Raw genomic sequence first — 14831 nt, 5'->3', positions numbered from 1 at the left:
TCGTTTTTTCTTCGCGTTTGTATCTTTTCAGGTATTTTCCTCGTGTAATAGAAATTTGAAATTTTATTTACGAAACGCAAGAAATACACAGAAGCTAGTAAAATTATATTGTATACTAAAATCAAATATTCAAAAATTATCTATATTTTAATAATATAATAGATTATAAATTAATAATATAAATTGGAATAGAAAATAAAAGAATATAAATTAATAATAATAATAATAATAGAAACCGCAGGATTAAATCATATACAGGGTATCCCAGAGTTCAACAACCAAACTTCATCAATATATATATTCTATGGCTGTAATGAAACAAAAAATATTATATAAATATGGGCTTTTTAAAGCTTTATTAACAGGAGAAGAAGTACGATCTTATTTCCTTTATCTTTTACGCGAAAGCAATTTTAAAATTTAAATTTTAATTTAAGTTTTAGAAATATTGTTCAATATAATATTAAAATATTGCTCGTTTTAATAATTATATCTTTGGTTTTCATAAAAGTTTGCCATTTTTAGACCTAACAGGTTCCTATATTTCATTATGTTATATTAAAATATATATTATTCTTTAATCATAAAATTAAGAATCAAAAGATCGTGTTCTTCTCCTGTAGCTTTCATATACATATATATTTATAAAATCAAATATGCACTTCAAATTCCATTTGAAAAACACGAACCCCACGGGTTAATCATCGGAAACATAGTGAAGAGGGAGTACAATGGGCATTGTGTTGTATATTCACGGAAGAACAAAATCGTTGTCGCGAAATCGAAGTCTTATTGCAAACGTCTATTTATTTTCCAATAGGAAGATTAGGTTTCCTCTTGGCAGTTGTGGATCGAATTAGCTCGCTTTCTCATGTAAACATAACTGAATGTAATCCTTCTGTGTCGGAAACGACACTTTCATTACGCGAAAGAGTGTGGCGTCGTCGTGAACATTATCTGGTGTCAACAAGTCTGTCGTTGGTGTTAAATGTTTTTTAATTTAAACTTAACGCGTCATTCAACAATATGAACGCGTGGCTGCCAGATCCACGAATGTGGTTGACATTCGAGTCGGATTCAAGTTGGGTAAATAATAATTTTCGTAGCTAGTTTTAAACACGTGAAGTAATATTATGCGCATGCGCAGTCGACATCATTGCGCGACAATATAACCGAAATAACTAACTTTTCATTAGCATTATATTATTGTATATTAGTTAGAAATTTTTAAACACTTGTAAAATACGACGTACATATTGTTTGGAGCAAAATTTTACATTTTAGTAATGGCATAATAGGATACGATAGTATACTATCTCAACAAAATGTGTTTATGCGTAAAATGATGACGGAAGTCGTTTAATTGGAGGGAGACGTATCTAGGTTAGTTTGTATACATAATTTATATTTTTTTAATCAACTTAATGCGTTGAATTTTCAGTGAAATATTAAACGGTGCATAATAAATGAATTTAATTTTATTTCTACAATTACACACCATAAACCGATAAGTAGACAACCATAAACCATTTTCGACACTGATATTGGTTAATCAGTAACCAACAAATATTCTGACCGTCGATAATGATTATTTGTAATCAAAAACACTTTCAGGTCTTCTATAATGATTGTTTCTGAACCATTTAAATTAATTGTAAGATACTTATAATTCCGATACTATCACTCTTTTAATTTAGATTATAACTGTTGTTATCTCTGAATCAAATATATTTTAGTGAACTATTGGACTTAATTGAATAATTACTGTATATTGTCTGAGATGTAGTGGCTCACGAAGATATTATACACTTGAATATATTATATGCAATATATGAAATTTCTCAAAACTTCATTAACACCATAGTGAGACACGAATATCGTGACCATAATAATGTCTGAAACCAATCGGAAAATATATATGGCAGTTACAAGACACTTAGATACACTTAGTGAAAAATTAGTATGAATATTAATCTTAAACAGACAGTTAGTGTTACAGACTCGCAGTAAATATTGTGGCTTATTACTATAATGAATATGTAATTGACCGCTCAAATGTTTTGGTGATCTTTGCGAAATACGCTTTCGTTGAATATTTTGCAATTTATATATGTGTTTTCAGACTCGTTTCCAATTTTACCAATTTAATGACGATGGTCGTATCTCGTTACAATGTTAATGAGATTTCAAATTGATTTGTATAATGTATACATAAAAAGATTCTAAGATTGTCGAATACTTTCGTAAGTCATTGTAAATCATGTTACTGGACAATTTATACGAATATTGTCGTAGTTGTGTTTCATTGACGCAAATTAATGTCTCGACGTTTCGTAGGGAAATAATTCGGGATGCATATATCATGGGACGATCTTCAGAATTTTGTGTACTCAGTCGATTCACAGAACCGTGAAAAATGCAAGAGTATAGCGGGGACTTGGCACGAATTTGCCACGGAACGCCGTAGTATGCGCGACGTACAGTCTTGTTTCATCTGCTGTTATCTGAAAATCCTCTCTGTCCTACTTATTTATATTTATGCATTTGAAACGGCGATCAGGCGAAAGATACGAAGTATCGCTAACGTGACCGAGTTTCGCCTCGAATTTTCAGAGATTCATTGTGATCTTGTTACGTTCTTTCCGTCTCGCCGTTAATTTCCTTTACCTCCCTGAAAAATCGCCGAGAGATCCTATATTCGATAAACAACCAACGAGGAAAAAGTTTATCAATAATAGGTAGTTCTTAAAGAGGATGATGTAGAATTTTCTAGGGATTCTTTAGGGAGGAAATGATAGATGCAATCTTTTAAACCAGGGGTTTTTAGATACAAATTCTGATATTTTCTTACTTAGAATGTTCTGGATAGTCGTATAAGTAGAAGAAAAATGCGTTTCTACTTAAAAGGATTGCATCTACATTTTTTGAGTGCATCATAATATGATTTGAATTTATGAAAACACAGATTTTTCTAATTCGTTCGACTTCCTCTATCTTTAACTAGAAAAGAGATATACTTTGTTGTTGTTATACGAACCACTCTGTATAATAATTGCTGGAATTAGAGCCATTTAAAGCTAATCTATAATAGTTTGTAAATGGATATGAATCTCTTATAATCCATTAATGAAATCCAGAGTACATAGTGTAGAATGACGAATGCGAAAAACGTGAAGTATTGAATATACAGAATATTGAAAAGAGGAATTCTGAGGATATTAAATATTTTTTCGCCATGTCTCTTTGTTGAAAATATTAAATATTTTTTTCATGGATTGATGATAGGGGATGAAACAAAGTAAAAAAGTTATAATTATATCTTGGTAAATGAATAATTTATAAATATGTTTGCATTGAAAAGAAAATGTTTGTTTAGATCTACGATACTGATTTACCGTTCGAATGGTTATAGACACTGATTTATGAAAACGTGTCAGTGACGTAGCGTATTACGAACAAAGAAGACTCGCGAGAATGACTCGTTGAAGTTGAAACCCATTGTTAATGGGACAGAAAATTCTGGAAGCATTTTTTGGGTCGATCAAGACAATATGTAAAAGCTTGCAGATAGTTCTTCGATAAGATGAAACTTCGTTCTCAAGTGTGTATCTGTCCATATATTTTTCTTCCTCTTTATTGATAAAGCACGAACTTGAGAAGAATGTAGCAGCCTACAATTTCGAGAAGTTTCCTCACTAGTCATTTTCCAAGTATTGTTTTGTTCTCTATATGTATATCTTTCTTTTCCATAATACATAATACGTTCATACTATGAATGACAAATTAAACATTATCCGGGTTTGTATTCTGAGAATCTCTGAAAAATTTAAAATTATCGGAACGCACTAAGAAAATACGTCTATTTATTTATACAAGTTTCTAAGCATTTTCCTTTTTTAACATCAATATTTTACAATTTAAATTTGACTAGATCCAAAGTCCAGAATTGAAATTAATTAATTCTGTTACAGAGGTCCCTAATTAACATCGAAAACGTTGGTCGTTGTTAGGACATGGCGACGAAGATAATTTAATATTGTCTGCTCTCTGTTCTAGGAAGCTAATGCCGCTTTATTCTATGTATTTCTCTTTTTCCGTTACTCTTCTCACTTTCCATTAGTGTTGAGGAGTAAATAGGGCGAGTCTATTGAGTCGCCCACTCTTATTGGATCGTCCTATCAAATCTTCCTTGAACAATTGCTTTCGTATCACCAACAACGCCTATAGATCTGTCCTTGCAGAAGACAAGTGACGGTACAATAGGAAACAGAAAAATCTAATACATACTTCATGGTATATGAACATCAGAAGAGCACATTAAACAGTATATTAGAATAGGATAAGGTCGGTTTATTTAGGTCAAGACACTTGAGTCAATTTGAGTCAAGCTAAGTCTTGTAATTCGACAAATTTGGTTATGAATAGACTTTGAAGCGATCTACATTTGAAAACAGATTACATATTTAACTCGTTATTAGCGGTGTGATAAATAGCGAAATTATTGTATACATTAATAGCTCTATGACCATAACTTTCTATGAGAATATAACTTGTACGTAACAAAGGGGAAATTTAATTAACGTTAATATTCGCTGTTACATAATGATTATCATAATTGTGTAGCATGTGTACATAACTATATTTCTGCAAGTAACTTTATCGTTCATTTTACTAGTTTTTACATAATACTTCCTTGTTGATGGAAATAAGATAAATTCAAGATTTAATTTGAAGATGTTGGAGCTTAAGTGATTTAAATAACTCTACCTCATTATGTTATTGAATGTCTCGAAAATCTACTTCATCGGCACCTGCACAGTATATTCAAAGCCACGAAATCTTGGAATTTTCTTTGGAGAGCATCCAGCTTGAAATGACATTGACTTCTACACCATACGCTGCGCAAAATCTGTTATATAATCATAAATAAATGAAGAGATGATTTCACATAGGGATGTGCATCATAAATGCGAAGTAAATTTTTGTACAAAGGTCAAGGTTGAAATTACATTGTAATTTAGTCAATCATTTCAGAAACTCAAGAATTGTGGGATAAAAAAACTTTTCAGATGAAAAAAACATTCTATAATGTCTGATAATTATCGAAAACAGTTATAAGGTTATTTTATTTAATTTTCTTGTTATATATATTACCTTTTGACAACTTGTACAGATTATTTTCTGTGTTATATTAACATAAATGGAAGATTTAAAACTGGAATAGTTTATGAAGTAATTAGCACATCCACCCATTAAAAAGTTTCTAGAAGTTTATACAGATCACAGAAGATTAAAATATTTTCACTGAAAAAAATATGGTTATAGACTTCGTTGGACGTGCTCAGGCATTCTATAGTAATGGAATTTTCGCTGTGAGTGTTCCTAGGCCAAGAGAAAGGATTTTTCCTATAGCCCATTACATAACAAGCAGTGAAATAATGTTTAAAGTTACGTAAACGTACCATTATTGAAAAATGCAGATAACGTACTTATGTGCCGCTTTGTCAAAGTACAAAGCTTACGAAGTTCATAAAAGATATATATATATATATCAATTAAACTTTACAAAATATCAGAATCTAGCTGAAAGAAGAAATGAGTCTTTCAGAAGCCAAGCTTCTGTCGATTCTAGGTTTTGTTAATTGCTCAATTTCACGATTAACCTTCAATTTTTAAAAGAACAAATGATTTATTCCCGTAAGATTGTTTATCGCAAAATACGGTATAAACTACAGCAAATTTCAGAGAAAATTAAAAAGAATGTTACTCGTAATATTATCAGTTTCCTTTATTTTCATTTTTGGAGTTAACGTGGTTTCTGAGAGACTCAAATAGCGATGAATTCCCTATCGTATCCATAATATTAAGAAACAGAATCTAACAGCCTGTATTAATTAAACAGAGCTGTAGGTGAGATGTTATGTTAACACAAGTTCGGCCCTTAATGGATCACTGCAATAATCCAGAAGAAAAATGGGGAGGGGGTATAAATAAACTTTTACGTAGTTTTCTTATTTACGATATTCTAATTAAACCATTTTCCAGAAATAGGCAAGTATCTACATTGGATTGTTATTGCGTCTCTGGCCGGTAGAGACCTTAAGAATCTATTAAAGAGCAGACAACGATGACATTAGCCGCAGTTGAATTAGCTGATTCAACAAAGTTACCGTTAACAACTGTGGTCAAACGCAGGGACGAGGACTCTTCCAATTTTAGACGAGCGTATAAATTGCGATATCCATCCCGTCGTCCCACTCTTTGTGTTTCCTCGAGCAGAGCTGGCGCACGATAGTAAGAGGATGATCCATCCACGTGGATCGCCCACATGAGTCAGGTATCGTGGCCCGTGGTTAATTGTTCCCGCGTCTCAGTACGCGAAGGATGTTAGCACGATCGAGTTCTGCGTTAGCACTGTCTCCTCTCTGTCCCTCGCAACCTACTTTTTCTACAGTTTCTCTATCATTACGTTTCCTTGTGGATTTCTTTCGCTCCAGTTCGATATTTCCAAAAGTGAACAAGTTGTCGTGAAACTTTTATTATTTAGTCGGTTGCAAAGGAATCGGAGGTGTTATTGTAAAGTGGAGGTCATTTAATTTATTGTGAAAGTAGCTTAAATAATATTTTCTTCGCTTTGATGCGGGTATTTTAAACGTGCTTGACATTTTCAAAAGTAAATGAGCGTGTAATTTGGTCATTTAGTTGACTGTAAAGTGGGATCATTTAGATTATCGTACGAGAAATTTGAATTATCTATTCTTCATTTTAATACGCTTGTTTTAACCACGTTGGCTAGTTCTAAAAGTGAACGAGCTTTTTGCGTAACTTCGTTTAATTGCATTTCTTTTAATAGTGATTTAAATCACGTGTTCCTCGTTTGAAGGTGTTTGATATTTCCAAAAGTGAATGAGCTGATCATAAAAGTGGTTTCGTGTGTTTCGATTTTGATTATCGTTTATATACGTGACAGTGGTGCTTTTGCCTAATTCCTTATCACATGGATCTAGTTTTATTGTATATTATCGATCTATCTATCGAATTTTCCTGTGATTACATAAAAGTGCTTTTATTTCTTGCGTCATAAGTTTGGATTTATGCATCATTTTAGCAAAGTTGTTTGATAAGTATGTTACACTTGTTATCGAGGCATAGTAAAAGCGCGTGTTTCAGTGATTATTCGCTAATCGGGAAAGATTAGTCAGTTGTTCGAGCTGTTGATAGCTTCGACGTAATCATTTATTTATCTGGAGATCCTCTGCTTTTTCGCCGACTCCTTTCATTTGTATTGCTTCGTCATTGTATTAGAGTAAATTAGTTCCGTATTACCACTGCTACTTTTTTATTTAACTTAGGCGTTAAACACGTGCCCTTGTTATCTTTATTTCGTATCTCTATTTTTGGATATCTTAAAAATATTCACTTGTCATAAATAGACCGCTGATATTTATGCAAATTCATATCTTTATGAACATGCTCGAAAAGATAGGTACTATATATAAAATTGTGTTACCTATTAAATATTAGATAAAACACTATACTCTGTATATTTTATATATTTTTTCATTTCATGCGCGTTCTGTGTTCTTTTGCACCTTTACATTTCCCACAAATGTCCAAAAATCCCCACTTTTCACTTCTATGTTTTTCCCATATATTTACCTAATTAGTATAATAGATTTTGATCATGTTCCTACTATTTCCAAGCAACTTTCAAGTAAGCAGTGCTCGATGGCCGATCGCTTGGTTCACTATGACGACTTTTCGCCTTGTGGATGCTAATAAATCGCGATCCAACGACGAATAATTCAGTGTGCGTTCGACTGTCGTCACAGTTCACTTGAAGCGAAGGTGCTCCGAAGGTTTTTGAAAATCGGCCGTGTAAAATCTTTTATCGATCGTCTCTCATCACGGAGTGAAATATTTCACTGAACGGAATATCGCTCGTTACGGAACCTTTGAACGATCGTGGACTACGTTTTTGAAGAATTTGCAAAATCGAGCTAAGCATCGCACGAAAGTTATTGAAGAACGTTGAACAATAGTTGTATCATGGATGGTGCGGTCACTGGAAAATCAATCGGTGGAAAATTATCATTGAAAAGAGAAAACGTTTTTAAGACTCTTTTAAACGTTTCGAGTTTTGGCATTAAGGTGACGAAAATGCTACGCGCGTTTATTTATAGCGAACATCGATTCATCGTTTGTGGTGTTTGAGTTTGCAAGTGGATAGACGTTGCATTGGTGGAAAATGAATGATCCATTGATATTCGCATTCGGATCAAAAACGATCGATCGAAATACACGCGTGTTCGCGTACATACGTTTTGAAAGCTTCGATAATCGTCGTATTCATAGCGAAGCTCTTTTATCTGCGAAGATTGTCAGAGCGTTCGAGCGAATTTTTATTCTATAATTCACGAGAGAAATTAATTTAACAAACGGTGCGGAAGAAACGCGTATTTTAATTCGATCGGCTTTGATGCGGGAAATAATTTTGTAAAGTATTTTATTATCCTCTGTTCGTTATTTACTCGCTCGCAAGCAAAATTTGTATTACATTATTTAAAAAAAGATTGATAACACAAGTGAGAGTTTTCGAGTTCTTGGATATAATACTGTTTTGAAACTCAATAAAGCAAAATTGATTTAAAAATTTTCGAACTGGCGAGTTCAAGTATATTCAAGTAAAGGATTAACCAGATAAAGGAAGGAGGATCTTCCTCTGAAAGCAAAATTTTTCTCAGAGGTTTCGCGAGCCTCTGTATATAGTGGCTAGAAAATATTTGCACACACCCTCATTTTCCAACGAAATTCTATACATTTAATTTTCACTATTGAGTTTTAGTACTAAGTTTTTGTAATTGTATGAAAGTATACTCTTAAACTATTAATTTATTGATTAATAATTAATTAGTATCCAAACGCTATAATATATATAATGTTGAGCAAATACTTTTTGTAGCCATTGTATAAATATTGAAGCGTAATCGACAATTCTTATCATGGCGAGATATAATAAATCCAAGAATGTCTCAATACATCATTCATTTTTCAACCACCGAGTAAACCTCGATTGCTTATTTGGGAAGGAAGTTTTACAGCGCCCCTGGCCAATATTGTCGAGCCTAATTATTCAAAATGGAAGAATACTAAGTACAGATAATTGTCCTTGAGACTCGCTATATAGCGAAGATTATAAAAGTTGCTATTAACATGTTTTCGAAGAGCGTAGAGCGTTTGTTACCTTGACTCGAATCGTAATTCAGTGCTCGAAACGACCGATGATTCAGAGATACAGTTAATAGGAAACGATAGCGAACATGTTTTTCCATAGTGGTTTTTAAACCGTGCAGTTAACGAAGATAATCGACACTTTTGCATTTACAGAAATAGAGAACACACGGATGAAGTACGATCGATAGACAAAGATAAAGTTTCTGTCTATTATGTTTAATATTTTGTTGGGAAACATTTAAATTATTTTCTTCTAGAAAAATATCTATCAATTTTACGTTGTTAATACGAGTGTACAAGTTACTCTTTTCTGTACGTAGTTCATTTTTGTTTAGCATTATTTTAAATGCAACTGAAAGGTATTTATTAAGGTTAAAGAGGATAATTATTTTTCAGTTTTATTTGGCTGAGATATGTTCGTAATGATTAAATGAAACAAATAACGTAAGAAATTATTACTATGAAAGAATATTATGAAATATTTGAGGCAAGCACTATGTACGTAACTGTGCTATCTTTATACCTTTTGAAATTATATTTGTATTAAATAGGAAGTAAATATATGCACATACATACTTACCTATACATACGTACGTGCTAGTATCTCTTAAACGATAAATATAGAAAAAATTATCGAGGAAGATATAGCCATGTAAACAAGTAAATGAAAATCATTAAAAAGGCAATAAAGAAATAAGTTCGCTTCGTTCAGGGGAAAATTAATTTTACAATTATGGAGGAAAGTCGCGTAGCCATCTAGAAAAGTATAAATCATAAAAAAGTAAGGATTAATGAAAGGACCAATCTATCATAATTTTGCAAGTGTACGCAAAGTAATTTTCCCTCGTAAAACGTAAATGAAATAAGTCGAAACAGATTGCAAGAATAGGCTTCACGTTGAGCCAATAGTGTTACGTTCCCTTATATCTTTATTTATATTTCTGTTTTATCAAACACTCGAAAGAAGAGTATGATCGCGAGATAATTGGAAAATTATACGATAACGGTAGATTATATTATCGATGAAATCGAGGCTCGCGTATCGTTTGCACTCGCTTTTCTCTCTGTAAGAAGATATTTCAGTGAAAGTGCAGGACTTGGTCGCGTACCCGATCAGCTGACCCATTGATTTCCTCTAGAGCGTTCCACGGTTTATTATTACGCTATTCGGTATCGCAATCTCCTCTTTTGATAAGTGCGCGTGGTAAAAGATGTAAAAGATAGAAGTGACTTTCTAAATCCTGCTGTTAATTCGAATATGTATTACCGAGATAAAAACAAAAATACCTGAAATTATTTGGGATGATCTGATGATCAACGACAATTTTATTTGATGTTCTATTCTTAGAAGTCTTTTATTGACAATTTTTATAGGGCGAGAAGAAAATTTTGCAAATATAGTCGTGCGAAATCGAAGTTAAATTAACTCCATTGAGGATAGCTGATTGGTTTCTGAGAAATTAATTAAAGATAGAAGAAAAGCTGTGCATCTTTCCTGTTATTTGTAAATTTGATGTACCGACCAAGGGGTAATTAAATGTTCGACGTGGTATTGAAAATAAAGCAAAATGATGTCTGGTAACTTTATATCGTTTATGGACAGAAATTTGTATCTTTATGATTACACTCGGCAGAGAAATTCCTTAGAGATATTCTTAAATGTGGAACACGTTTCTTGACTTGAATTACGAATTCGTGTTAATAACTTAATTGGACAAATTTGTATATATAATCACGTTAAAACTATAATAAACTAGTTCTAGCAAATGTAAGTACGATATAACGATGCATCGAAGGGTAGGAAATCTGTGAAAAGATGAATTATTACGTCGAAAACATCAGCAATTCCTTGATTAATAAATTGAAAAAGTACTTTGGATACGAATTTCTCATCCAAATGTTGGTTCGACGTTTCGCATATATTCGTCAAAGTACCCATTGCATGTGAAATTATTACGTAACAAACAGGAAAGAGAAAGAAAGCTAGTCATTCTATTTAATAAAACTGCTTGTCCGTGAAGCGTGTTATCCAACAACGAAACACTTCTCCCGTTCTTAGTTCATTAACTGGATCGTTTCTCAAGCAGAAACTCGCTTCCTTCAAAGAGTTAGACAATTTAAACATGATTGCCTATATTTGTGATATCGACTTAATTGTAAAAATGAAAAACGGTAAATTTCATGCGAAGTTTAAGAAAAGGACAATTTTTATAACAATTTATATGCAAAATCGCACGCTCTAGAAATAGTTTCGCTCTAATAATTTCTATTGCAGTAGAACCTCGTTTATTGGAACGAAATTTTAATTACTATCCGATTAAATAAATTACAGCTAATTGATTCCATTTAATTTCACCTTGAATTTCTGTTACACGAACGAAAAATCATAGATAGCGAGGAAGATCACTGAATTTCTGTTGTATGAACTCTCTTTGTTCCTCGATAGATTCAAATAAACTGAGTTCTGCTGTATAATAATCTCTAGTATGGTAACGATAATTTTCTATAAAAATGATGGATTAGCACGTAACAATATCTTTCCCAATTAACAGGTTAAATAAAAGTTATGCGAAGCTATTGACAGTAACAATGTCTCTTTTATCGTCTCGAATATAAGCTTTGAACAGTTATTTGATAGCACGCGAAGCTTCTGTGATTAAAAATTCGCGAGTGATACCAAGGAATCTATTCAATGAACGATCAGTTAACAACAAGGACTCGTATCGATAAGTTCGGGTAAAGGAAAGTGAAAATGTCACACCTTCGATTGAAAAGTCGGAAAAGTTCGAATGAATCACCGCCGAATAAGAGCTCGAAGCTGGTGTCGTCCCATGGAGAGTATCGAAGGCTTCAATTCACTTTACTGAAGGGTCATTTGGAACATCGTTTCCACGAGGTAATGAAACTCCAGAGAAAGGGACTTCAAAGATATTTATGAGATACGTTAGAATAAATTATTGACTGCGGAGTGTCTTCAGTAATTTACAGGAAGAGATTTATTATTTACTTTATACAATCGAAGTGATAAAGAAGACTCGATGGATTTTTTTGTTCCTCCGATTTTCTCCGAGATTTTGAACAGAAAAATTTACGAGAAAAATTTGTCACAACTATTACGGATTTTCTATGAAACGCTGGTGATACTGTAATTTGAATTCATTTAAGGTAGAATCGTTTATAGAGAGAAAAATTCCTCGTTTTGTAATTTTCAAAGAAATTCGAAAAATATCTATAGAAAATAATATATAGAATGATATATTTAGGAATTAGTGAAATAGAAGTCTGCAAAGAATTTTGATCCAAGAATTAATTTAAAGATGTTTCAATATCTGTATGCAGTCATTCTTCTTTTTCTGAGAAACTTCTATTTGTTCGGGAAGTCGAATAATTAAGATCAATTCGAGGCATTATTGCTCTATATAGTTTGATAATGGGGAGTTTGGTGCCTCTTGAAATAGCCACTTCATTATAAAGCGAGCCACCCTGAGACGCTGAGATTTTTTGAGCGCGGGCGACATGGCCAGAAATACATTTGGCCGCTTTGCCTCCTTTCTTGCTGTCCTCTTCGTGGCTTACGTTGTCTAATTAAGCTCCTGAATTCGCGAGAACCTTCTGTTCGATTTTGCAATTCCATCGAAAATCATCTTCATTCACGATCCCGAATCTTTCTAAGAAATTCAATTGAGAGATACAGTGGCTACAAAAGTATCGGTACATCCTTTATTTCCCAATGAAACATTTTTTTGTCACATTCTATATTTTGTTTCTGTAATATCAAATTTTTATAGTCATAGAAAGATACTTGAAAATTTAATATACCTAATTAATTGATCCTCATTAATTAATGTGTAGATGTTATGCTACGACCTTATAGCGTGCAAATACTTTCTGTAGCCACTATATATTCATAAATATGTTTATCATTCAAATCTTACAAATTTATTGCTATACTAATATTACAATAAATACGGTTTTAATCTATCGTTCTATTTCTTAATAGCGAAATTGTGATTATAATATGGAGACAGCAGTCGTATTTCACTCTGTTACAACTATATAAATATTTAAATGTTACCTGACAATCAGTCATTCTGAGATATTCAATTCCGAGATCGATACATTTTCGTTTAAATTTCCCGAATCTTATATATGAATGTTCAATGATATAAACAGGATACGTCAAACGTATAAGCAAATAATAATCAAGAGCGTACGACTAAGCATGGATTTTCACAGCATATGACACGCTTGTGTCATACGTTTGACAAGTGGACTAGAATTCGATCAATACCACCCGATGCTGTGGATATTCCGTGACTTAGAACAGTGGTTTTTAGAATAGATCGTCATGCATCAGTCTACGTTCCAAGGAATTCTTGGAACTCATGATTGGAAAATATTTATAGTTTTCTTGTACGTTGTTCTTATTTAATTTATCTTAGATCCATGTTAAAAAAGTTCTACGTGATTATAGTCTCAAGTCAGATAGTTTTCAATGAACAGGTGTAGACTATGAAAATAACAAAGATCTGTTAGAAGGATATTAGTTTAAGTTTTTTATAGTCTTTATGTGTGTGTGTGTATGTGTGTGGTTACAATCTAATCTAAGTGTCTCAGCCATCCACATAGATGAAAAAGGAACACCACATATAGCAACACTAACCCACACCGCATGAACCCAACAGCTTATTTTACACCAATCAAATTTCCCCACGTGGTCTTTGTTCTACGTTATACGTAATCCTGACGAATCCAAATAACCATTCAGAAATAGCTTAAATATAGAGCAGATTTAATCATATGCCACTTCCTGTGTCTTACTAATTTACCCTGCTATTTGTCTATCTCAATTACTCAATCCTGTCCAATTCTAACCGTGGGCCAATGTTCTAACGTTTCAATCAAATCTAAGTCAATTTACAAGAATTTATAAATGTGTAGCATTTACAGTGGCTCATGCGATTACTTGAATACTTATTATAGAAAATTTATATATATATATATGTACAGTGTTGCGAATAATTATATACTCAAACACTGAATTATTTCTTCAGTATCTCTAAGAAATCGCTGATCATGCCTGGATATATTAAGTGAAATTATTTTTGTAAAGGATAAATTGAACGCCGTAGGATATCAGGAAATGTTACATGGTGAATTATTGCCTTTTATAACTGAAATCTTTCAACGAGACAACGTTGTTGTTCATACAGCCACCACTAGAAAAAAGTGCTATTAAGATTATAGGATTGTTAGCATGGCCAGCGTTGAGTCCTGATCCGAATCCGATCGAGAAGCTATGGGGAATTTTAAGAAGAAAAATTTGCGATCAGGAGAAGCCTTCTATAGAAAATATCATTGGACTTAAAAAAAGAATAAAATTCGTGTGGGCGGATACTCAAAGCGAAACTTTAAATAAGTTAATAGATATTGCATCTAATAGAATAATAGAAGTAATCAAAAATAAAGACCAACCTACTTAGTATTGAACAAAAACGTAACTAAATTGACATTGAATTTATATTTTTTCGCAGCCGAAAACACAATTTTAAGAGAAAATCTCATTTTTCCAGACTGCGAGAGAAGGAAATATTTAC

At 32.6% G+C, this 14831-nt stretch overlaps 1 protein-coding gene across 4 annotated transcripts in view; it reads left to right on the top strand.

Moving 5' to 3' along the window:
• Arms (Ankyrin repeat-rich membrane spanning) overlaps positions 1–14831 on the top strand; it is a 44224-nt gene that overhangs the window by 1769 nt on the left and 27624 nt on the right. Inside the window, exons 1-2 of one of the 4 annotated variants that reach the window (XM_076623158.1) lie at positions 6284–8151; positions 11787–12130. The exons of 2 other annotated variants lie outside the window; for them this stretch is intronic. In XM_076623158.1, coding sequence (XP_076479273.1) covers positions 11987–12130 — 144 coding nt within the window. In that variant the 5' untranslated portion in view covers positions 6284–8151; positions 11787–11986. Of the gene's footprint in view, positions 1–6283; positions 8152–11786; positions 12131–14831 lie in introns of those variants that run through there. One more of the 4 variants, XM_033331452.2, reaches the window with a different exon arrangement.

Source organism: Bombus vancouverensis, chromosome 12, assembly GCF_051014615.1.
Source record: "Bombus vancouverensis nearcticus chromosome 12, iyBomVanc1_principal, whole genome shotgun sequence".
Lineage (NCBI taxonomy): Eukaryota > Metazoa > Arthropoda > Insecta > Hymenoptera > Apidae > Bombus > Bombus vancouverensis.
Note: the sequence above shows the minus strand (reverse complement) of the source record. Positions and strands in the feature narration are given on the sequence as shown.